This window comes from Symphodus melops (assembly GCF_947650265.1).
Source record: "Symphodus melops genome assembly, chromosome: 23".
Classification (NCBI taxonomy): domain Eukaryota; kingdom Metazoa; phylum Chordata; class Actinopteri; order Labriformes; family Labridae; genus Symphodus; species Symphodus melops.
This window is the reverse complement of record NC_136713.1, coordinates 10,757,480-10,782,217: the sequence shown is the minus strand read 5'-3', so window position 1 is coordinate 10,782,217 and position 24,738 is coordinate 10,757,480. Positions and strand designations below refer to the sequence as shown.

The 24,738-nt window shown below is 42.1% G+C and overlaps 4 protein-coding genes across 6 annotated transcripts; 2 read left to right on the top strand and 2 right to left on the bottom strand.

Annotated features, from left to right (window-relative positions):
- Positions 1 to 93: 93 nt before the first annotated feature.
- LOC306818720 (B- and T-lymphocyte attenuator-like) lies at positions 94 to 2,434 on the bottom strand. Of its 2 annotated transcripts, XM_079336431.1 has the most exons (5): positions 2,302 to 2,434; positions 1,214 to 1,537; positions 918 to 962; positions 709 to 822; positions 94 to 581 (listed from the first exon to the last, which is right to left on the bottom strand). In XM_079336431.1, exons 1-5 carry the CDS (start codon positions 2,375 to 2,377, stop codon positions 481 to 483), a joined length of 660 nt encoding a protein of 219 aa, XP_079192557.1. In that variant the 5' UTR covers positions 2,378 to 2,434; the 3' UTR covers positions 94 to 480. The 2 variants fall into 2 exon arrangements, 1 of the variants encoding a protein (XP_079192557.1); XR_013778352.1 differs by lacking the exons at positions 1,214 to 1,537; positions 2,302 to 2,434 and having other exon boundaries at positions 709 to 818; positions 918 to 1,168.
- A 411-nt stretch (positions 2,435 to 2,845) lies between these two features.
- On the bottom strand, positions 2,846 to 6,914 carry LOC306818818 (uncharacterized protein; the record flags this gene model as incomplete). The annotated part of the gene is made up of 4 exons (XM_079336537.1): positions 2,846 to 3,796; positions 3,878 to 3,912; positions 4,023 to 4,148; positions 6,839 to 6,914. The coding sequence occupies 4 exons, from the start codon at positions 6,912 to 6,914 to the stop codon at positions 3,443 to 3,445; spliced, it is 591 nt and encodes a 196-aa protein (XP_079192663.1). The 3' UTR covers positions 2,846 to 3,442.
- A 1,433-nt stretch (positions 6,915 to 8,347) lies between these two features.
- Positions 8,348 to 13,912, top strand: LOC306818675 (splicing factor U2AF 35 kDa subunit-like). 2 transcript variants are annotated; one of them, XM_079336369.1, is made up of 8 exons: positions 8,348 to 8,454; positions 9,084 to 9,171; positions 10,739 to 10,808; positions 11,515 to 11,564; positions 11,760 to 11,858; positions 12,307 to 12,440; positions 13,431 to 13,523; positions 13,603 to 13,912. In XM_079336369.1, exons 1-8 carry the CDS (start codon positions 8,411 to 8,413, stop codon positions 13,712 to 13,714), a joined length of 690 nt encoding a protein of 229 aa, XP_079192495.1. In that variant the 5' UTR covers positions 8,348 to 8,410; the 3' UTR covers positions 13,715 to 13,912. The 2 variants fall into 2 exon arrangements, with proteins under 2 accessions (XP_079192495.1, XP_079192494.1); XM_079336368.1 differs by lacking the exon at positions 10,739 to 10,808 and adding an exon at positions 9,767 to 9,833.
- A 1,082-nt stretch (positions 13,913 to 14,994) lies between these two features.
- On the top strand, positions 14,995 to 24,628 carry cbsa (cystathionine beta-synthase a). The gene is made up of 15 exons (XM_079336261.1): positions 14,995 to 15,144; positions 18,208 to 18,508; positions 18,785 to 18,891; positions 19,812 to 19,946; positions 20,039 to 20,118; positions 20,414 to 20,618; positions 20,692 to 20,783; positions 20,876 to 21,001; positions 21,078 to 21,162; positions 21,322 to 21,427; positions 21,686 to 21,763; positions 21,875 to 22,009; positions 22,136 to 22,244; positions 22,744 to 22,828; positions 23,782 to 24,628. The coding sequence occupies exons 2-15, from the start codon at positions 18,216 to 18,218 to the stop codon at positions 23,913 to 23,915; spliced, it is 1,770 nt and encodes a 589-aa protein (XP_079192387.1). The 5' UTR covers positions 14,995 to 15,144; positions 18,208 to 18,215; the 3' UTR covers positions 23,916 to 24,628.
- Positions 24,629 to 24,738: the final 110 nt, after the last annotated feature.

Below are 24,738 nucleotides of genomic sequence, written 5' to 3'. Positions count from 1 at the left end.
TATCACTCCGTCTGCTCCATAAAGCAATACAGATAACCAAAGAAAGATCTGTTTTATAAAAACATCAGACGAGAGAATGAAGACCAAATAAAGAACAAGCAGCACTCGAGATTTACTGACAGCAACATTTCAGAGGGATATTTACAGCGGACTTGTGCACAAAGTTAGTCCCCCACAGAGGAAGCAAAACACACGCACACACACACACACACACACACACTTTCAATCGCAGGTTCATTTGCAGGAATTCACATGCAGAAATTGTCTTTCATCTCTCACAACAACAATGTACTTCCTTTTAAAACTATTTAATTCAAAGCCATGAAAAGCCTAAATAATCATTTCCAAAGCCTACGAGAAAAAGAAAGAAGCCTACTATTGATCCACCTATTTAAAGTACAGATGTGAACAAATCTGACATCCATAATAAATGCTGTCATATATTCTTCACCCTTTAACTTTGTACCTCTGACACAAGGACTACTGAACACTTTCATAGATCTGATCTAAAGGCAAAGCCTGATGGGAAGTCTGGCTCTTTGGATCCGGGGTGTCTTTGGATCCTCCTCCACATGAGACGCCTTGAAATGAAATGAAAAAAAAAAGAGCATCATTGAATGTTTGTTAAATTAAATTAAATTCTCTCATTTGAGTCTCAGCAGGAGGTCTGCAGAGCGCCTGTGTGGCTCCTTCAACCAAAAGTCTCACCTTTACGCAAACAGTGTGACGTGACAAACATAGCGATCACCATGACGACGAACACCATGAGTCCAACAACACGATACACAGAATGCCAAAAAGGGTCCTCAGAGTCTGGTCTGCCTGTGAAAAGGGGACATTTGTCTCAGAAACTCAAAGTTAACAAAGTAACTCGTAGTTACCGACTCACTGTCAGAAAATGATTGAAGAGTTCTTACGCGGTGCGGAAGTTGTTGATTTGTTGGTGATTACTTCGGCGTTATCTGAAATATATTAAAGGTCACATATCGTGCACAAATTGCACAATTATTCAGTGGCTTTATCTGCAGGCATCTTAACTCCATCGAGACGTATCACAAAGTCAAACTGACAGAAACTTTGATTTTATTATTGTTAGCATCACTACCTGTAAAATAACATAACAAGTCTTAATGACATGAAGAACTATGGATGAAACAAGGGGAATTTAATGTCAGCCACATTTTATGCTTTGTAAAGACAAAGTCAAACTCACCACTGACAGAAACTTTGATTTTGTGTCCAACACCGGAATGACTTTCACACCAATACATACCAGAGTCGTTTCTGATAACGTTTTGAATGATCAAAACTGATTCCCCCTCTAAATCCTTTAAAACTGTAAACTCTGATTTGAAGCGACTTCCCCTGCTGACGTTTACAGGAACATAAGTGTCCTCTGAGAGTTTAACCCAGGAGATTTCAGGTGGTGAATGGTTGCAGACTGTAAGTGGACATTTGATCTTTAGTTCTTCTCCAAGGAAAGCTGTATATGTTGTGTTTCTGTGCACCTTAATCTGAACATGACATTCATCTGCACCTGCAAGGAAAATGACAACAAACAGTATAGATTAGATCATCCTTCAATGTTTTATTTTGTAATGCACAAATAAATTCTGACACTGAAACAAGTAACAATCACAGGCAGCTCCCTTTCTCACGAGAGGCCAGCTGATGAAGAATATAAAAGCAGTTCAATAGATTGGTTGTTCGTTGCTGCAGCACCTCAGCACACAGAGGAAGTCATGTGTGGTTTGTTTGTGGCTATAAGGTGCCTTGTTTTACCTTTGGGTTCTGTTTTACATTAAAGTAGGTTCCAGATTATGTGAAGCTATGATTGATTCTGTGTTGAAGTTGAGAATGGGGTTCGCTCATGTTAAGAAGGAACACGTTTGGAGAAAATGTTGCATGGAGGCTAAATTAAAGGCGTTTTAAGATGTCCACCGCGGTCTGAATTCAGGAAGCACAGACTTCAGCCACTACACTGCTGTTCTGCCATTTTGCATTTGTCGAGTTTTAGCCGATATAAAGAGACCAAAAATGTCCAAAAATGTTTAAATTACCAAACTAAGACATTTGGTCATTTTTATCACTAAATGTGATTGCATGCAGTAAAATATACTCCATCTTTTCTCTGCTAACAATACACAATTCTCTCATTGTTCCTGCCATATTTGTATCCAGGTCATTTCCGTGTTGAGTTTTACCACTGCACAGTGAAACATTTATTTTTAATGTACACCTTCTTTACTATAGATAACTTTTCAGTTTTTTATTCCATTAATTAAAAAGACAAAAACTTACAGAGAATGTCCAAAGGGAGAAGTGTAGCAGCCAGGATGGACATGTGAAGGATGGTGAAGCAGAACTTTGTTTTCATGGTGAAGAAATGTCTCGAGCCAGATGTCCACCTCTGTCAAACAACTGATGGTCTGCTGTAAAGGCTGCACTCAGTGACTTCTGGTCTGATTTACTTCCTGTTGTGTGGTTTGGCTGATCTTTGTTGAGGCCAAGCCCACCCTACAGAATATCATGTGGGGAAAAAAAATGACTTGATGTGCAGCTGTGTGGTTAGTGGTAGAAGGATGGAGGCTCAATCCCCCTGCCTCCTGCAGACATATGTGGACGTGTCCTTGGCCTTAACGCAAGCACTTTCTGCTGCTGCATCAAGGACGTGTGCATGTGTTAACACTGACAGACACTGAGCATTGTAGACTCATCAGTGTGAAACGTGGTGTAAAAGCACTTTGACTAAATCGCTAAACAAGCTCAAGTCCATTCAGTTAGCGTACAGTGTCTCAGTTCACGCTATAAGATTGTTTAGTGGGAACAATATTAAAAGAGGTAATTCAGCACTGATGTCTTAATTTATTTTTCATTCAAATCAAGCAGTCATTGGTATTTGATTGCACGAAATGTTAATCAATACATTCTCCACATGCGGGTAAAACAATCACAATCAATGTTTCTCAAAGGCTGTGACACAAAAAACACAGAAGCCATAGTCATTCGTATCGTCGTGAAATGAGTCAATGTTTTATAAAGCCGTGTTCACACACGCACTCGTGGGGAAAAACTTCACGGATGTCTCACGTGATCACAGGATCCAAGAACAAACGGCGGAGGAGGAGGGAAAAAAAAGGGAGACGCAGCTTTGTGTTCACACGTGAAGCTGAACAGAATGTGTGTGGAGCTTCTCAGGAGTTTTGTGCATGTGTGAAAGCAGCCTCTGTAACGTCACTGAACAGTTTCTGCTACATGCCCTTAATTTAGATCTTGGATATGCAACAAAAACAAAAATCATAGTTTACACTTCTTTGAAAGTGTAAGAAACTGAACATTAAACTCAAAAAAAGTCCATATATGTGGTGGACGAGACAGAAGGAAGACAGAAGATGTCCGTCCAACACTCGTGTCTTGCATTCACATCTTTTTGTGGCGGTGTCTAAGAGCTGTAGGGGTCTTTAACACGGATGGCAGCGTACTCTGAACACTCCTCCTTCAGCCTCCTTGGCCGGGCGACGGGCCTGGCTGGCAGCTGATGGTTGAGGGCGGCGTACACAACAGAACTCCCCTGCTCCTCCGCCGTACTCCTCGGTGGATCTCTGTCGTGTTTCGCCTTGCTGTAAACACACTCATTGTCTCTCGGTGATGGCGGCTCTCGGGGATGTGGTGGCGGTGTCTTTCTCCGGATAGACCTCTGAGCCTGCAGCTGCACAGGCGGAATTCCTCTTGGTGTTGGTGAAGGCTGGGTGTTGGAGCTTGGAAAGGGTTGCTCGACCATTGGGATCGCCATGTACTACAAACGTGAAAAAAGGAAGATGAAATACATTTATGACCAAATGAACCCTGAATGAGAGCTGATGATTTCTTGTCTTACCTGATTATCTTCTTTTGTGTCTTTCTTTGGTTTTCCTGCATGTTGACAATTTAGTGAAATGAGTTACTTCTTAAAGATTCTCCCAAGCATGACTTATCAAAATACTTCTTGGTGTTTCATCTTGGATGAAATGTAAACAAGTCACCTTTACATCCTCGCATCGATGCAACAGATACAATTATCACAAAGAGGACGAAAGCCACAATCCCAGCCGCTGGGTAGACGTACACCCGGAGTGTTCTGTAGAGTTCACGATCCGTACTGGTGTCGTCTGAAAAACAAAAGACAGATGTTTCACTCAGTCAGAGTATTTGATGTCTTTAAAGGCAGCAGATCAAACACCTGGATTTAGATTTAAAATAACATGTCTTACTGCGGTCTTTCCCTTGTGATGAATTGTTAGCACCACTATCTGTCAAATAACATTACAAGTCTTAATGACATGAAGAAATATGGATGAAACAAGGGGAATTTAATATCAGCCACATTTGATACTTTTTAAAGAGAAAGTCAAACTCACCACTGACAGAAACTTTGATTTTGTGTCCAACACCGGTATGACTTCCACACAGATAAAGACCAGAGTCGTTTTTGATAACGTTTTGAATGATCAAAACTGATACTCCCTCTAAATGCTTTAAAACTGTAAACTCTGATTTGAAGCGACTTCCCCTGCTGACGTTTACAGGAACATAAGTGTCCTCGAGTTTAACCCAGGAGATTTCAGGTGGTGAATCGTTGCAGAATCTAACAGGACATTTGATCTTTAGTTCTTCTCCAAGGACAGCTGTATATGTTGTGTCTTTATGTACATTAATCTGAATTTGACATTCATCTGCACCTGCAAGGAAAATGACAACAAACAATACAGATTAGATCATCCTCGTCCAGATACATTTTGATTCCAGCCAAAGATGAAATCAAATAAAACACCATTTGAGTTGAACACAGTGACAGTAACAAGTTTACTCCAGGCCTTTTAAATACTCACCAGGTTCCTTTTACCTTTTGGCTACTTCATGGAAATCAAAATAACCAGAATATCTCACAACATCCCGGTGCTCTGCAGCAGCACGTGACAATCATTTCAAATGAATTTATAAACCCTCATGGACATGCTTTCAGGTCGTAAAACAAAGATTACTAAACTGACCTAAGAAAACATAAGCATCTGAATAATAAATAAATATCACCTTAAGATCACATGAAAAGATAAATCTGATGAACAACTTAATACCAAAAAAAAAAAGGACTGAAAAAAGCATCTCTGAAGTTTCATAATGTGACGAGTGGAAACACTATTTGCATGAGAGCGCTGCTGTTGGAGGAATCAGAAGACCCTAAAGAAGTGTCTCAGGGGGAACTTAAAACCCACAAGTCTGAACTCTAACTCATTAACCATATGTATGTTTTACATAAATCTTTCAAATCTGCACATTTTGATGTTGTCTTTTAACACTTGGCAAGTGTTGGTGTCACGCGTCAGATGTTCCACTGCTCATCGATGTCGAGCTGGGGTTCATTCTCTACTTTTGAAAGAGCAGGTGACAAAGAGGTCGGTTTCATATCTGCTTTTAGGACAATGAGCTTAAAAAAAACATCAAAAAAATCTTCCCGTTGAAAACGTGATTTTAACCAGATTTTTGGAAATATTGTTTTCTAGATTCTATAAAGCAGACCTTGTGAGGAGTTTTCTTTTGTTTAAAATTGTTTTTTCATTGGAATTGTCTATTCATATTGACAGAAGCGTTATTAAGCCAACTCCACTAGTGTAAAACGTGCATGCCATATGTGGTATAAAATAAACAACTACAAATAAAAACGTCTTTAACTTGACACTAATGACTATTTAGACACAAAACTGCTTTCAAGTGAAACAAATGTACAAGAGAAACAAACTCAAAGAGACAAAGAAGGACTTGAAGAAACGTGGCCTCCAGGTGGGACAGCTTGTGTCTGTGCACAGGGGTCACTGTCCTGTATGTCTGCTGTCAGTGTGAAGTCGACGCTAAATAAACCACCAAGAGATTTTTATACCAAGAGGAAACCACAGAACACTTCTAACTAGAAGTTTAATTATTCACTGCATTACGACTGCGTATTGGTTGACTCAGTCACAGTTATGCTTATTTACAGCCACTGCCTCTCTCAATGTAGAACAACCTTTCTATGTCCATAACTGAACATATACACACGTGACAGCCACTGTGGTGTGTGGTAATAAATGACACATATGTGACAATTTATTTATTTATGATTCAGGGTATCAGTGATCAGTGTATTTTGAGGAAGGATGTACATGAAATTAACTTAAAGTTATAATCATAACCCCCCCTGGTGTGACTCAATGCTTCAACGACTCGGTAATTAACAAGTGGGTTGACAATTGATGAAGTCAGAGAGACTCGTAGAAAAAGAAGTTTTTCCCTCCCCACAATGAGCTCGTTAATCTTTTGTTTGAAATGTGTAATTCTTTCCATCAAGCTCCCACCCACAGGAAAACACCTGAAGGTTAGAAATAAAGTGAAAGTAGCTTTTATAGCGTCAGGAAAAAAAAAGAGAATGTTTCTACAGTAAAGGCAGACACACAAGGAATAACATGATATGATATGTGATCAATCATAGGCGTCCCTACTCTCATGCCAAACGAATCCGCTCGCACAGTTTTAGAGATCTGATTCCGCCAACTCTAACATCTTTAAAACAACATCGCTATTCCACATCTGTCATTTTTCAGACGACATTAGCTGCCCTCTATGCGGTTGTTTTTAAATAAGAGCACTTCAGAGTTCACATCCTCTCCACACGACATGCCTCAGACCCTTACAGGAGAATTTACAAGCTGACCTTTCAGTTAAAAAACCTCATTTGACAAGTTCAGAACCACAGAACCACAGAGGAGGGTAAGGGAGCACCACACAAATACTGACACAGCACAAAATGAACATGTAAAAATCTTACTCTCGGCTTCAAAGATGAGGAACAGCACTGCCAAGACGGACATATGCAGTAGAGTCCAGCAGGTGTTAGGCCTCATGATGGTGACTCTCGTGAACACTCCTGTTATCTTCCAGTTGCAGTCAATCCAAGTGAGAATAGTTCCTCTGAGCACTTCATTATTTGGTTACACAAAACAGAGAAGTACTGAAGACAAGGTTAAATCTCCTCAGCTGCATGCAGCTTCCTCGTTCTACTCTCTAACTCCTTCCACCTTTAAGTAGGGGCGTGAGAGTGCAGGAGGGGAGTGAAGGTCGGTGGGTGGTCTTGCTTCTGCAAAAGTTGCAGGTCTGAAGTGGAGGAACATCTCAGATTTGGGGGTTTTCCTCTTTTTTCCGGTGCTGACCCTGCTTTAAAAAAAAAAAAAAAAAACATGAGCTAAAGCAAAGACCTCATATGTAACTACAATCTTCCTCTCTTACTTAACCTCTCTGTTCATTTCACTTTGGCTTTAACTCTCTGAAGCAGTGTTTGTGGTTCGGCCTGTTCAAGTCGACTTCCTCTCCCCGATCCTTTCCTTTCATCGGCACCATCTGCGTCTCCTGCAAACTCATGCGGCCTCGTGCACAACAGCAGTGTGGTTTCAGAGGAGGATATACAGTTCGCTCAGCAGATGAACTTCAATGCCCACTCTGATGATGTGTGTGTGGTTGGTACTCGGCGACAACATCTAATTGTGACCTGTGTATTTATCAATGAATCAGCCACATAAAGGAGCGGTCCACCAATCTTACACAACATAGTCTGTTTACATTTCAAATAAAGATTAATTTAGCCAGTGAAAGAAGTTATTGGGCTATGAAGGAAGACTTGAAGATATCCGGGTGAAATAGAGATAATTATTGAAAGTGTTGGATCTGCAGTTCTTTGGGCTACATTAGATAAACACTTTTTTTGCAGATTCTGACACATTTTAATCTCTTTATAGAGGAATAAATCATCAAATCCATCAGTGGATGTCAGAACAGTTTCCTTGTACAACATAATAGTTTTTAATTTTTCTGTATTTATTGGACAGCGAAGAGTTTGACATGACATACACAAGAGAAAGAGGATTATTTTAGGGTGGGTTTGTGATGCCACAAATGCAACCAAACATTTAACTAAAACTGTACATGCTGCAATGTAGTTTCAAATTCAACTTGAATAAAATACTCACCAACAAGACTGAGAACGATGGGGAAAAAACTACGTGCTTGTGGCGACATCTTGTGGCCATATGAGGTAGGATTTTTGTATTTAAGTAAGAAATAAATGCATAATTATGGCTCGAGTTATTGACATGTTAACACACTGAAATTAAAGATGCCTTTAAAATCATTTTTTAAAAGGTGTATAGTTATGTTATCATGTATGTTCGTTCTTGTTTTTATTTTCTGAATATGCTGAAGTGCTTAAAGCAATATATAATAGGATATGTTCAACTAAAAATGCCTGTTTGAAAATGCTAAATTGAAAAAAGGTTGACGCGGCTGTGCAAGAAGTGCGTTCCGTTTACGTGATGACGTTCGTCTCGACGTCAATAACCAGCCGAAAATGGCGGAGTACCTGGCATCCATTTTCGGTACAGAGAAAGACAAGTGAGTTTCTTCCTTTCACATGTAATTTAAAGCCCTAGGGAGCATATTTATGAGAAGTATGTTGCAGTGGTTTCTTTGAGTGTACAGTGGGGCTCAGTTTAAGGCCGCACGTGCTCAGTACGTCTTCGTGAAGGTAACAAGTAGCACGAGGAAGCTAACTCTCTGCTAACGCATTGAATGGAAACTCAGGAATACACCTTAGCTGACCTGCTCCAGATGTTTTCTTGTTTTCAAACACGTTTAGGAGTGTTACATAGGCAGCAGACTATGTACTTTAGTTTCTGGCCAGGTAACATCGTGATGAATGAAAGAGCTGCTGCTCTGTTATGCTAGAAGAGGGAGGTTTGTTTTGTTTTGTGTCACCTGCAGAGAGCAGCTAAATTAAAGACAGTGTTTGTAAAAATGACTCAGTTCAGTTTGATAAAGTGTTATTTTGTTTAATTCATGCACTGTTTGGATTCAGACTTTTGTAATCGTCCTTGAAGGGGCTTTTTTGAACATGAAGAATAAATGAGCATAACTTGATATTGTTTATTCCTGTTATGTTCCAGTGTATGTGAGCAAACTATTTCTATATTTACTCCAGCTAAAGTGTGTTGACAAGCAACTGTTTTTTTTTTCTTTTCCAGGGTCAATTGTTCATTTTATTTTAAAATTGGAGCGTGCAGACATGGAGACCGCTGCTCGAGATTGCACAACAAACCAACCTTCAGCCAGGTGAGGATCCACGCCACCGAAGGGTTTGTTGTCATTTTAGTGGGGGAGATGATCGTGCATGGTCAATTTATGAAGCGGTTTTCTTTCCTTCTGAAAGTATTGCATCTGTGTTGTTTCTCAGACTTGGCTCAGTTTTTTGTTTGGCTTCAGATCTGAGAGTCAGGCGTGTGTTTAAGCGTGACTGCCTGGTGGACACCGTGTTCTCCTTCAATGATTATAAACCCTGTCACTGTTTTTTTGGGGCGCCTGTTTGTGTAAAAATCCTCATTCTGTCTGTTCATTTTCTACTTGAGCGTTTCATTTACCAAGCGCTTTGTGTTTTTAATGACAGCAGATTTTGTAGATGAGTGACTTTTTCTGGAGTTTCATCTCAAACCCGGCGATTCTGTGTGTACACGTGGAAACAGAGTCGGGTGGTTCACGGCCCGTTGAACCTCCACTGTGTCTCCAGGGAGAAGTCTGAGTATACAAGAGTTTAGCTGAACGGACACGCTCTGATCATCCTTCCCCCTCTTTGTCTGAGACAATGAAAACAAGATTAAAATGAAAAGCTGTTGTCAAATATTTCTGATTGTGCGCTCTCTTTCTTTCGCAGACCATCTTAATCCAAAACATCTACCGAAATCCCCAGAACAGCGCACAGACGGCCGACGCTTCTCGCTGTAAGTTAAACATTTGTCGGTCGCCTCTCTTGTCTGTTTTGTTTTTTTTTTCCTCAAAGCGTTGCTCACGTGTATCGACAGGTGTGAGGTGCTGCTTCACCCACGCCCGTTTGTGAACCATCCAATCTCTGAGTTATCCCAAACCGATCGTCTAAAACCGACAAACGCACGCGCACGCAGACACCTGCTCGTGTTGCTTTCACCATCTGTCCCTCGGCCTTGTGAAGCTCGCGCGTTGATAACACAGAAGTACCTGAACACAAACAAGCGGCACCAGCTGACTGTGCTGGTGAACTCCGAGAAGTGTTTGTTGAAGGTGCTGACGCAGTGCCTCCCACACAGGTAGGTGTGTGAGAGTCTGTTTTTCTTCGAGTTAACTGACCTCCATGCTGTGCCCTACGTTTATTTACCAAGCAACCCAGGAGACTTTGACACCAAATGAGAAGTTTATTCCATCACTGTTACTGACGCCTGAAGTCTGCTTTTTAATGTCAAGCTGCTTCAAAGCAGGCAGGTCGAGATATTTAGTTTGAAAAAGATGAGAAAATGAGCATGTGGGTCTTTTGTAAAAATAACCTCCTTTTTGATTTACTTCCATTAGGTCACGTCCCTCTGCGAGCCAAACAGATGTGCTTATGCCGTAGTCTTTAACAGATCATGGAAAGAAGATATAAACAAGGGACTTCCAAACACGAGACCTTTTTTTAAAGTCGACAAAAAGAGCCGAGCGCATGATGAACCTGTCTCTGAGAAACATTACTCACTAAAAACTAACTGAGCTATTTAAAGTGAACTAAACATCACAACATTTCTAATCACGTTTTTTTTTTTTTTTTTCCTTCCCCAGCTCTTCTTTTTTTCTTTTGGTTGATTTCTGTCACAAAAGTTTACGTTTTGTATTTCAGACCATTACCCTCTTGAACATTTACCTTCATAACCTTGAAAACTCTGCCCAGTCTGCTGATGGTTTACACTGTAAGTTCTCCCATTCATCCGCAGGAGCCTCCAGCACTGACTGCACTTAGTTCACAGATCACACCCCCCCCCCCCCTCACAGAAAACTATAGGAACATATCCTCTGCATCCCCGCAGATAGAAAAAGCGGCCCCGTGCCGTCGTGCACGTTATCGAAGGGCCTCAACTTAAAATACCTGAGGCGGCGTGGTGCAGCTCTGTGCACAGCTTTGTTGTCACATCCTGTATTATTTAAAACATGTAAAAAAAAAACAAGCTAAGCTGCCTTTACTTGGCGTTTCACATGGAGTGCACACATTAGTTTATGCCTCATTCATTGAAGCAGGTTTCATGTCTCCATAGTGGAACACAGCAGAAGGATGTGATAAACGCTTGTACTTCCTGCACTCAAGTAAATCATGCTGCAGAAAGGGGGGGGGGGGGGGTTGCTAAATAGTTTCAAAACGCCCACTAGCCAGGCAAAGGCCACGAGGGGATAAGCTCTAGATCTTAACCTGCTTCTTAGACAAGGTCCAGGTTAAACCTGAAACATGGGAGTGTAGACTGTTTATCCTCTCTCCAATAAAAGTCCTTCTGATCTGTGTTGACAGGTTTCAAACATTAAAACATCTTATATTGCTACAGTTCAACTAGTCTGAAGAGCAGTCTGCTTCTTTCTCTGCCTTTCAACATCCTCTTGTTGACTTTTTCTTTGTTTTTTTTTAAGGCGCCGTCAGCGATGTGGAAATGCAGGAGCACTACGACGAGTTCTTCGAGGTGAGCGACCCCTCGTCCTCCACATGTTGCACGATGTGACGTGAGGGGGAGGCCGTTCTCGGACGTTGCACAATTAATTTAAGAGCAGAGGCTTACTCGGCAGGATTACGTGACGGCTGGACTGTAACTATTGTTCAACCGATGCATTCGCGACTTAAAGAAACAGTCCAGTTATTCTTTTCTTTCTCCTCCCAGGAGGTGTTCACGGAGATGGAGGAGAAATATGGGGAGGTGGAAGAGATGAACGTGTGCGATAACTTGGGCGACCACCTAGTCGGCAATGTCTACGTAAAGGTGGGTGGTCTACATGTAACTGACACCTTAAGAGACACCACATTAACCTGACAAAGTCCAGATGAGTGTCATGTGACATGAACATGAAATCTCTGTATGGATCGTTTGACGCTACATTTTCAGAGCAGAATTGATTGTGTGTGTGTGTGTGTGTGTGTGTGTGTGTGTGTGTGTGTGTGTGTGTGTGTGTGTGTGTGTGTGTGTGTGTGTGTGTGTGTGTGTGTGTGTGTGTGTGTGTGTGTGTGTGTGTGTGTGTGTGTGTGTGTGTGTGTGTGTGTGTGTGTGTGTGTGTGTGTGTGTGTGTGTGTGTGTGTGTGTGTGTGTGTGTGTGTGTGTGTGTGTGTGTGTGTGTGTGTGTGTGTGTGTGTGTGTGTGTGTGTGTGTGTGTGTGTGTGTGTGTGTGTGTGTGTGTGTGTGTGTGTGTGTGTGTGTGTGTGTGTGTGTGTAGTTTCGACGTGAGGAGGACGCAGAGAAAGCAGTCCTGGACCTCAACAACCGCTGGTTCAACGCCCAGCCCATCCACGCAGAGCTCTCCCCGGTCACAGACTTCAGGGAAGCTTGCTGTCGTCAGTACGAGATGGGGTGCGTGCTTTGTCGCCTTCTTCACTGCACATGAGAGGGAGAACAGGATTTTCACATCATCAGATATGAATACAGAGGAACACGACATAAAAGCATCTCTGCTCCTGCTTGTTGGAGAGTTTGCAGCATTGTCTTTTCATTTAGTGCAAAACACAAAGAGCTTTGAGAAGAAGATATCTCAAATGTACCTTTTCAATAAAAACCTGTAAATGTAAAATAAAGATAAATAAAAGATTCAGGTAAAAAGCAGGAGAGGCATGTGGTGTTAGCAGAAGTTAAGATAGGATAATAAGATCATGCTTTATTGATCCCCAGAGGGGAAACTCGGGCGTGGCAGCAACACAAAGACAAGTAGCAAATAGGTAAGTACAAATAAAAAGTCAAACAGAGTAGATGACATGATGTTTGAAGCACCATGTAATAATAGATTCTGAGTAGTTTTTACACTTCCCTGACGACGCTTGGATTTCTATGTTGCATTTTCGTAAATGACTGTAGAAGTGACATACATAGAACATGCACACACAGCACTAGTAGGGGGTCAAAGGAAGCTCAGGTTTGCACTGAGGAACCCTGTCAGGTAAATTATGTCAGACCAGCAGGGAGATAAAAGTGTCCCTTGCAGTCAGCCTGCACGTGTCCTCCAGCAGGGTCCTGACATGCTGCCAGCTGTACGCACACACTGTGAATCAGCACGCTGTCTCCTGAAGCAAAGATAAACTTTGTCCTTGCACTCTGGGAGGAAACTTCAGGTTTTTCTCTTTTTACGTCTCGCTCTGTGTTTTTCCGTTGGATTGCGGCGTGTTTGCTCAGCCAATGATAGGACGGAGTCAAGAGTGGAGGGGGGCTGACCGAGATCAGATGTTTGGCGTGCCGGGCCGGCATGCTCCTCAGCATGTGTTGGAGTTTTTTTTTTTTCCTTGGGGGTGCTGCTCCAAGATTCCAAGCAAAGTTTAACCCTTTATGGGCCTTTTATTTTTCCCCTTACAGAGAGTGCACCCGAGGTGGATTCTGCAACTTCATGCACTTGAAGCCCATATCGCGGGAACTTCGAAGGGAGTTGTACGGCCGCCGCAGGAAAAGGTATAAAACATTGTGCATTTTAGTATTTGTCTGAGTGTTTTTCTTCAAAAAATTCATCCTTTTCTTTTCTCCGCACAAGGAATCGTTCACGCTCGCGCTCCAGGGAACGACGCTCGCGCTCCAGGGACCGACGGCGAGACCGCGGCGAAAGGCGAAGATCGAGGGACCGAGAGCGCTCCGGAAGATTCTGAAGGATGCTCAGACGAACACCCGTGTCCTATTGAATCCCTCCACCCTTAACCCCCAGCAGTGATCACAAAGTTATTTTTTCTTCTCTCTTTTTTTGTGGGTGAATTGTTGGAAGTGTTTTTTTTTTTCTTTTATTCCCTTTTTTTAAGACGAGCTTGTGTCGCTTTCTCAATAAAAAAACACAGATTTGTAATTCTGCACTGGCAGCTCTTGTTTTCAGAACATCATCTTATGTTTTATAAAAAGACCCTTTATACAGGCACGGTGCTGATGGATGGAAAAACTGCTCTGCCAAGCTGTGAAAAAATATTTAACGGGTTTGATCTCATTCTAATTCTATTCTCATTCAAATATAAATAGTGCATTGTATGAGACGTGAACCATGGCAGGGTATAAACACAAATATTACTATTTTCACTGTAAGAGATGTAATTCCAGCAGTAGGATTAGCAGTAATCAAAATTATTTGATTTTAAAGATTTTTTTTATTCAAATGAATGAATCACTCGTATCTTTGTCTGCAAGGGTTACTATTTGCTCCAGCAGCAGCAGTCCACTTTTTTTTCTTTGAACATGATTCATGACTGATGCAAGATGTACCAAAACTTGATCAGCCAGATTTCCACCTTGTACACACTTCCACTTCTGTTTTCTTAGGTAGTGTTGTCAAAAGCTGACGTGGCATGACACATGGATTTGCATTCAGTTAACTTGATGCTTTAATTTCTAATAAATAAAGAACAAAATAATGCCAACAAAGCCATAACAAATCCTTTTTATTAGAAAGTATCTTTTAATGTGTGTCAAGCTTTTCCAAAATGACAACGAAAACAAAGAGTATGAACCGGAAATAATGATTTTATTGTGTCCCTGCCTGGTTTAATGATTTTATGGATTTTTTAATGAAACAAATAGTTTTATGATCGTCACTACACATTAAACTTAGTTTAAAAACTCGTCCGAAGTATCTTGCCAACACTTGAGCTTCCCTTTTAACACTGACTGGATACATGAATATTTTTGGGACTAACAGACTTAGCATGAGAAGTTCTCAAGGTGGCACATGCGTCAAAAGTCCGTGCCGTTAGTGTGCGTGCGTGTGCGTGCGCGCGCGCGTGTTTTGTCAATAAAAAGTAAACAGATGGTAAAGTGCACGCAACTTAAACACACCGCTTTCCCCCAAACGCTTTATTGAGAAATCTCTGCTCCGATTGGCTGGGCGGGCCAAACAGACGCCCTCGTCGCAACCAATCAGAGCACGTCTGTGAACATTACCAAGTCCTCCCTCGTTCGACCCACGTGCGTGATCACGTAAACCCTTGTGTTTGTCGGAAGTGTCTCACTCCGAGGTGGTGCTCACATGCCGAGAGTTCGTCGGGGTTGTCTGTGATTTTTTTTCATCGTTTTTTTTCGGGCATATTTATCGAAAAAGGTGAGTGGGGATGGACAAAAAATAAGCGTAGAGAGATGAAACATTGGGATAGTAGCCCACGTGGTATTTGACGTACAGTGACTGAACCGCGTCCTACAGACGCTGTTTCTGATGCAACATTATACCTTTTTATCTGCAGGCTGATACTGCTCGTTTTCTAACACCAATTTATTGCTTTATACGGTAAATGCAACATACATTTTTTTAATGTGATATTAAAAAAATGATCACGTCAATAATACATATTCTCTTGTATCGAATAATTGCTGACTCGTCATTGTTGGCGTTTATTAACCTTCAAACCACGTTTGAATTTGTTGTATGTACTTTTTGATTCTTGTGTTACATTTCTGCAGGATGTCATGACTGACACTGAACGATTTGCTAATATGCTATATAAAAATAAGAATTACGCTGATCACTATCGATTAATGGCTCACTTTCACAAGATCATTTTGTGTCTAAACCACAAATGTATTACATGCATAATTGTAAGCAGCTTACTTAAAATGTGTAATTTTGCAATTAAGCAGTTGTTACCATTTAATGTAGCGTCATCTGATTATTTGACCATTAATCGTGTGGTCTAAAGTCCTTTTAAGATGCTACTGTGAAACCAACAGTTTCCAAAGCAGAAATGTTGAGATAACTATATTTTAAGATGGGCTACAGAATTAAATTGTGCTATTTTTTTATAACCTGTTTTGGCCTATAAAAAAAGAGAATTAAATCTCTGAATACAGAAATATTTAATTTGTGCCTTATCAATTGTTGTTTGTACCCATAGTCTGTCTCCCTCCTTCCTGCAACATCACATTTAATTGCAGTAGAGGTAATTTATTGCTCTTATTTGGCATGTAGTGATGTATTTATTATTTGGCCCTCTGACAGCGTGCTGGCTTTTTTAGATGTCCATGACTGCAGTTTTACATTGTGTGTTCACTCGAAGCATTCCTGCTTTTCACATTTGGCTCACAATTTGTTATGGCTGAGTGACTATCCATAGTATGCTCTCCTTGTGCTTGCCACCAGCTGATACTTTAATGTGTTTGTTGCTGGCAGAGCAATTATCAAACTGTATTTTTATCTTTTAAAGGGCTGCTGTTCTGAACATACCAACGCAGATTAGAAATGCTACAATTTAAGCAGATAACTAAGTCTGATTAGGTAGGAATGTTCTTGGCATATTTCAGTGGTTTGGGATTGATGTCAGGGGGTTCAGGTCAGGAGATTATTTTTCCACCTCTTCCCAGGCTGGAGGATTTTGTTTCAAGTATTTGCTTCTTGGCTGCGGTGATGCTCATAAAACAAAAACAGAAGTTTCTCGTCATTAAATCCTGCTGGAGGTCTTGTCTGCCTGGGAGGAGGACCACATGTACTCTCTCAGGGAGGATCATTACACCCCCCCCCCCCCGAACTGTGCAATGCCAGTGAAACTTTAACCAGTAACTTTGCCGCAGAAGTCTGGCACCAAGATTAGATGTAACTAATAAAGGTTAACATCTGAGATTATTTCTCGACACAAGCAAGTCAGAATGAGGTGGAGTCTGCGTCAAAAGAACATTTGAGTTCTTAGTTGGTCACTCATTTCCCCAGCACTCTTCTCTCCCACGCAGAGCTGTTTGCTTAGGAGGATGCAGCCGGCTCACAGAGAGGCCGGGGCTTTAACAGCTGGCCCCTGTGTGTGCACTGTGTGTTAGTTCAGGTTCAAGTGCTGCAGGTCCAAACTAATGGATGTTTAAAGGGCTAAATGTAAAGAGACTACTGCAGCAATAGGATGCACATTCCTTCCTCTTTGTTTTCAGTAGGAACACTGTGAAGTTTTTGTTGCTCTGATCCGAAACAATATCAACGCCTGTTTTTGATCCAACGGCAAAAAAAAGTAGAAGTCCTAGATGACACGCAGTATTGAGTAACTTCTTGTTTTTAACTTTGTGAGCTCCTTTTAAACTCTTCAATGACCCTACGTGGAAACACTCGCGCATATTCTAACCATAAGGGCACATTTTTTTTATTCCAGATGTTTTTCCTGTTCCTGCTACCATCGTTGCCTTGTACGTACGTGAGGAGATTTCACGATCAATCAGGAAACATGGCATTTTTTTTTTTTTTAAGCTTCCTCCTTCAATGATGAAATGTCTTATCTGTTTTTTGAAAGGCTGGTTACATACCTTCAAATCAAGTCTTAATTTTTTCTTATTATGATGCTGATTATCTTCACTAATACTGAAGAAATAAAACATTTATGGCTTATTTTTGGTCCATTCTGCAAATATTTATCAGCATGGTTGTTGTTTACTCCAGTTAAAGATAACCGATGACACTTTGTTATACATTTGTGACTTTTTACAACGTTTACAACGTTATACAACAAATCATTAAGTCATTTCCACTTTAGGTTCACAAACACAGATAAAATGAGAACACACACACGCACGCATACACGCCTGCAACATGGAGAAAAGTCATGTTCTCTAATCATGACTCGGCATAGTGAGCTCTGTTTTCAAACGTTTGTCCCAGCTTTGTTTGAACAGACGTCGAGTGATGCAATATCAGCCAGCCAGATGTGGGTTTCCTGTGCCCTCCGTTCTGTTCTCTCAGGTCGCACCGATGACCTGAAAATGTGGGACTGACGCCACGAGCACATGAAAGAGGAACAAAGACGGAGCGTCCTGCCAAAGGGAGCTTTTTTTAATTTCTGTTAACCCTGATATGACTCGGCATAAACGAGGCGCAGCTTATTGTGTGTATTCTGCCTGCTTGCATAACATTAAGAGCTTATTGGATTTAATGAGGCTTTTTAATGTCAATAAGATAAGAGAGGGAGCACTTTATTGCTCTCTCTCTTTTTCTGAACTTTATTAAAGATGAAGTTTTCCTTTTGGGGGCTTGGTTTCCAAATCCTCGTTGCTTTTTGGTTCCCAGGAAAGATGTGTTGATGTTGCCCCCACCCGGGACAAATAAAGTTTTTTGAATTTAAATATTTCCCTATTTGTAAAGGAACGCTTTTTCACTTTGTCAGAGAAAATCATTTCCTTGTTTTTTTTTTTCCATCCACAGTGTAAGTCATGCCCTCAGTTCCCTCTACCAAAGATGCCATGGTCAAGGCGCCCGTGTGCCCCCACGCTGCCAAGATGCTCAGCCACACCAACGGGGACGGCAAGCTCCGGGAGGGCCAGTTCCCGCTGAACGGGGTGGACAAGCTGCACTCAATGGAGCCCGGAGAATCCACCAGGACCATCCAGATCAACGCAAAGAACGCCAGTCCCGAGAGGAAATGGATCCGGCCCGACCTTCCCAGCCGCTGCACGTGGAGCCTGGAAGCTTCAAAAGCCGACAGTCCTCACACCCAAGTCCCAAGGTGACGACCACCCCGAAAATCAAACGGGTTTCACAGACGAGCCTAGCGATGTTGTGTTTCTTTGTTGAATGCAGTGAAAACCAGTTTATGTAACTGCTGGGATGATTAGGTTTCCTGCAACCAGCAAAACAAGTTGTTATTAAGTTATTATGTTGTGGTTTATTTGTTCTGGTGGGAAAAACACTTTTTCGTTGCAGTGATTTGTCCCTGCCTTGTCGAGAGAGTTTGTTTCTCTTCGCTCAAATCAGTTTTCTCCACTTTTTTTTTCCCCGTCAGAGCCGTTGCTCCGGCCATCCTCCCGAACATCCTGCACCGGATCGGAGATACGCCCTTGGTGCGCATCAACAAGATCCCCAAAGTGTACGGACTCAAGTGTGAATTACGTGAGTCACCGAGCGCACAAGCACAGACACGACCTACCATCATAACTAAGGTGTGACTGTTTCTCATGTAAGCATGGAACAAAGTAAACACGCAAGGCGATGAGTCAGATGGTGTTTTTTTTCCCTCAGTGTTTATCTACCAGATAGATAGATAGATAGATAGATAGATAGATAGATAGATAGATAGATACTTTATTGATCCCGAGGGAAATTCAAGGCATCCAGTAGCAGTATACAGACAGGCAGGACACAAGACATTAGTTACAATACACACCCGCTGTCCCCCCTCCCCTCTGTATACAATAATCCCCCAAACAAGATTTAGCAGCCCCTATGTGACTAAGAGTAAACATAATTACAGGTTAAACCTGTGCAGTTAGCATTAGCATTAGACTTAAACTTATATAGCATAAACCTACATAACCTGTGAAGGAGAGAAAAACATGTGCTGATTAAAAGAGACCTGTAAAAGAGTTAAAGAGCCTTAGAAACAAAGTGCTGACCTTCTAGAAACTAGTTACATGTGCATGTACAGAGGTGTTTGAGGTAGTGCCAGAGGTGTGAGTACAGTCATTAAACAGTCAATGCAGGGATGCAGACTGGGCCATTAAAGTGCTCAGCAACATCAAGGAGCAGTGATTAGCATTAAGTGTCCAAAACAATAAGGTGAAACCAGGGGTTATTAGGGTGATTGTCATTAAAGTACCCAACTATTGAGGAGCAGATTAGCATTAAGTGTTGAAGACAATAGAGTGAAACTTGACCTAGTTAGGGTGATCATGTCAACCATTACAGATGTAGCATAACACAACAGTAGGATGAAACCAGACATGATTAGGGTGATTATCATTAAAGTGACCAGTGCTCAGTAAGGTGACCATCGCAGCTTTGTGATCAACACGTCTCTGTTGTTTGTTTAGTGGCAAAGTGCGAGTTCTTCAACGCTGGCGGAAGCGTCAAGGACAGGATCAGCCTGCGGATGGTGGAGGACGCCGAGAGAGCCGGCCTGCTAAAACCCGGAGACACCATCATAGAGCCCACGTCTGGAAACACCGGTGAGGAGCTGCACGTGTGCGACACATCGTGGGTTGATGATCAGAAAGCAGCAGGGTTTAAAATCTGCCGTCTGGTTTTTGCTTGTTTGAAGGCATCGGCTTGGCCCTGGCTGCGGCTGTGAAAGGCTACCGCTGCATCATCGTCATGCCTGAGAAAATGAGCATGGAGAAGGTGAGCTCTCCGTCAGATAGAGAAGTCACTTCCCCCCCCACCCACACACACACACACACACACACAAACACACATGCATTTTTTCAGCAGTTTTTCAGCCCACGAGTGAAAATATTAACCGAAGAGTTCAAAGAGACCCTAAACTTCCCTGCCATAAAGAAGCCTCTCAAGCACACACATGTTGCACAATCAGATAACATGTGACATTACAGCCGTTCTTCTCCTGTTCATGGATGACTTTTTTCTTCTTTTTTTTTATCTGACTCGTCTTTTTTTTTTTTTTTTTCACATTCAGGTGGACGTCTTGAGAGCGCTCGGGGCGGAGATTGTGCGCACTCCCACCAGCGCCCGCTTCGACTCGCCAGAGTCCCACGTGGGCGTCGCCTGGCGCCTCAAAAACGAGATCCCCAACTCTCACATCCTGGACCAGTACCGCAACCCAAGCAATCCCCTGGCCCACTACGACACCACGGCGGAGGAGATCCTGGAGCAGTGCGATGGTGAGATGACCTTTGACTTGCTACACCTCCTTCAACACGACCACACCGTCTCACCTGGATTCTTTCTGAACAGGTCAAGTGGACATGCTGGTGGCCGGCGCCGGCACAGGAGGGACCATCACAGGCATCGCTCGCAAACTGAAGGAAAGATGCCCCAACATCAAAGTGAGCGTCTGCTTTGCGTTTATGCCTATTTAAAAAAAAAAGTCTGCGTTTGGAGCTGTGGGTGATTTCTGAACCGTTCATATTGTGGGCAGATTGTTGGCGTCGATCCTGAAGGATCCATCCTGGCCGAGCCCGAGGAGCTCAACAAGACCGATAAGACCCAGTACGAGGTGGAGGGCATCGGGTACGACTTCATCCCCACTGTGCTCGACAGATCCGTGAGTTACTGTCAACTTGGCTTTGCTCATTTTCCTCCACGCGAGACCGCTCGATGTAACCCGTTTGATTTGTCAGGTGATCGACGCCTGGTACAAGTCCGACGATGAGGAGTCCTTCAACATGTCTCGCATGCTGATCAGAGATGAGGGCCTGCTGTGCGGTAAGTGCTCCCTGCAAAACACAAACAGCCGGCTCGAGGAGTCGTAGTCGGACCGTTTATGAGAAATGACAGCAAACCTGTCTCTCTCTCTCTCTCTCTCTCTCTCTCTCTCTCTCTCTCTCTCTCTCTCTCTCTCTCTCTCTCTCTCTCTCTCTTCAGGAGGCAGCTCTGGCACGGCCATGGCAGCTGCAGTAAATGTGGCCAAAGAGCTGAAGGAGGGCCAGCGCTGCGTCGTCATCCTGCCAGACTCCATCCGTAACTACATGTGAGTACGTTTGCACAGAAATACACTCACTCGAATTGCTGGTAAAGTAAGAGAAGCCTGGTGCCACTCACTTCAGATGGAGGAAGCACTTAGCGCCCTCCTGTGGTCAAACAAAGTTAGTGTTGTCGGTTTCGGAGGTCACTGTTAAAGCCAGATAGATCAGAGAGGTCAAAAGTCAGGGTTGGAGGTCACTTCAGCTTCAAATGATTCCATTGGTTCATTTGTAAAGACAGTAAATGTATTTTTTCTGCCCTCTAGGTCTAAATTCCTGAGTGACAAGTGGATGGTCCAGAAGGGCTTCCTGAACGAGGAGGACCTCACGGTGAAGAAACCCTGGTATGCTTCATAAAAAAAAAAAAAAAAAAAGATATTCCCTTATTAGCTTTTTTAAAAATTATTATTATTATTTTTATACGATTAACCTTCTCGCTTCTCTCCATCCGTCAGGTGGTGGAACCTGAAGCTGCAGTGTCTCAACCTGTGTGCCCCCCTCACCGTCCTGCCCACCGTCAGCTGTCAGAAGACCATCATGATCCTGAAGGAGAAGGGCTTCGACCAGGCGCCTGTGGTGGACGACGCTGGGTGAGGCAGAAAAGTTCAAAGACTCCCTTTTTAAAAACTGGAGAGCCCAACACTTCCAGAAGGCTTGAACTTGCGTTTGTGTGTGTGTGTGTGTGTGTGTGTGTGTGTGTGTGTGTGTGTGTTCAGGCTCATCCTGGGCATGGTCACTTTGGGGAACATGTTGGCCTCTATTCTGGCTGGGAAGATCAAGCTGTCCGACCCGGTCAGCAAAGTGCTCTACAAACAGTTCAAACAGGTCAGTCCTCTCTGGTCCTCACTGTTATATGCAAAGTTATGTTTCAGTCAAAGAGCTTCCTTCTGATTGGCTAACAGCTGCTGCCAATGAGGTATGGGGAGGATCTTTAGATAAGACTGTAATTGAGGTTGGGATGTTCCAGTTGTGATGTTTTTATTTAGAGTTTGATGCTTTCACAACTCTTTGGACTTTCCAGTAAGTATTTTAAAGGTCCTGTAGAAGTCGTCCAAGCAGGCTGCCTGGGTTCAAATCCAGCCTGTGGCTCCCTCCCAACATGTCGTTCCCATCTCTCTCTCTCTTCCCGATTTCTGACTCCATCCACTGTCCTGTTTCTAAAAGGAAATGTAAAGGCATAAAAAGCCGAAAAATAAAACCTTTAAAAAAAAACAAAACAGGACGAGATCGTCCACACAGGGCGTCAAAATCAACACAAACAGAAAGCTCCTGGTCTGCTACTTTAGCATTAAGATTGATTGATTTATTCTGTTGTTGCTCTTAGATCCGTCTGACTGATAATTTGGGAAAGCTGTCCCGCATCCTGGAGACTGACCACTTTGCACTGGTGGTCCATGAACAGATCCAATGTAAGTACAGCAAGAATGCACTCGTACGCATGTATTCCCACTTGCATCATTCATTTGTTCAGTTTCCTTTTTTGAGCTCAAAAATCCAATCAATGCAATGTTTAGACTATTTTTTAACATTGGCGCCCTCCAGTGGCTGAATGGAATATGCCGTCTAATATCCTAATTTATTCCTATCCTATATTTATGTAGAATATATCCAGACGTTTTATCAAAATATTCATACATTTTGAATGTGTCTACTTGCCACTGATTATTATTTTCTAATAGCTGAGGGTCAAAGTCCAGAGAAAGTTGAACCTCGAAGAGAGGCGAACAAGTTCCCTCAGCCGAGGAGATCCAAATTGAAAAAGAAACCAGTTTAACGTCAACCAATCTGAGGGAGACTTCAGGGGGTGTTTCTTTTATTTACGACTGATTGTGAAACATTGATAGCTTATCAGCATTTCCTCTTCCCTTCAGCAGCTCTATGATTAAAACCTTCACTGAGTGCCAAAGGAGGAGTGTCGGATCAAAGTTTGGCATGCACTGATCTGTTGACATTCCTGGATAAAGCTCGAATAAACATTTTATGAGCTAAACGGCTAATATTTAATGATGTCGGCGCTACACAACAAGTCTTTGATTAGATCAAGCTGGCAAAATGTGGCGTTGAAGAAAGCCTCCATGACTGCAAAGTTCAAAGTATTTATACTCGGTTATCGTCGACCCCGACTCGAGTGATTTTTAATTTGAACTCTACTGAGCACATCAGTCTGTGTTTGTTGTTTACTTTAGCTTTATATGTTGATGTCTCCATCCAGCTGCCATCAATCAGTGAGAAGAAAAAAACCACAAATGAACCAGTGCTGCCAGTCACCGATGAATGAGAACATCATGACAGTGTCTTCAGATGTGTCTTAACATTTCTTCATCTTTCTCTCTCTCTTCCATACATTTGTTTAATTTGGCAGATTTGACAGACGGCTCCGCCAGTCTGAAGCAGATGGTTTTCGGCGTGGTGACAGCCATCGACCTGCTCAACTTCGTCACGGGCCGAGAGAAGAGGGAGCGATCCATGTCAGAGTCCACCGACGAGCTGAACTGAACCACCCAGTACACACTTGTACATTTCCTCCATGAACACAAACACAAACAAAGGTTTAGGAAACAAAAAAAAGAAACTTGTTTTTGCTTTAGTTTACCAGATTTATTCCACTTAGAGCAATACTGATTCATATTTTTCATGTTTAAGTCTTAGAAAAGATAAGCAACCTGTGTTAATAAGACAACCTGTGATGGGATTACTTGATTCTTACTTATATTTGCTTTTAGTGCTTAAAGCAAATATTGTGTTAGTTTTAAACTTAGAGGAAGCTTTTAGTTTGTGTCAGGGTTAAATTGAGGACTCTGTTGGCGTTTTTGTTTGAGGGGAACATTCATGATTGTTTCACTGTTGCCTTGTGTATCAATCAAACATCAGAAATAAGACGTAGATTAGTATGTAACACATTCATCTCATTTATCAAAATATTAACAGTAGAGAGTTGCTGTACATAAGCATATTATTATTTCCTGTGCTGCTTTTTATTTGCTGTTTATTTGTTGGTGTATATGTACTCAAAAGAGAAGTCTGTGTAGTGTAATCATATTTTTTGAAATAAAAAAAAAACTTTCCCTTTCCAACCCATCCTCTGTGATGTGACTGTAAAGATATATTGACTATTTAATCTTAGCTCTGTCTGAGAGAAACGTTTTGTATTGCATCATTTTACCTTAATGAATGTATGATTTTAAATAAAGTTTAGAGGAAGTCTGTAACTGTTCGGCTGGTCTCTATGTTACCCTGTTTGAAGGCATCAAGATACAAATCAGCTCTTATTGCCGAGAATGAGGATCCAACATAAAGGGGGGAACAGGAAGAAAATGAT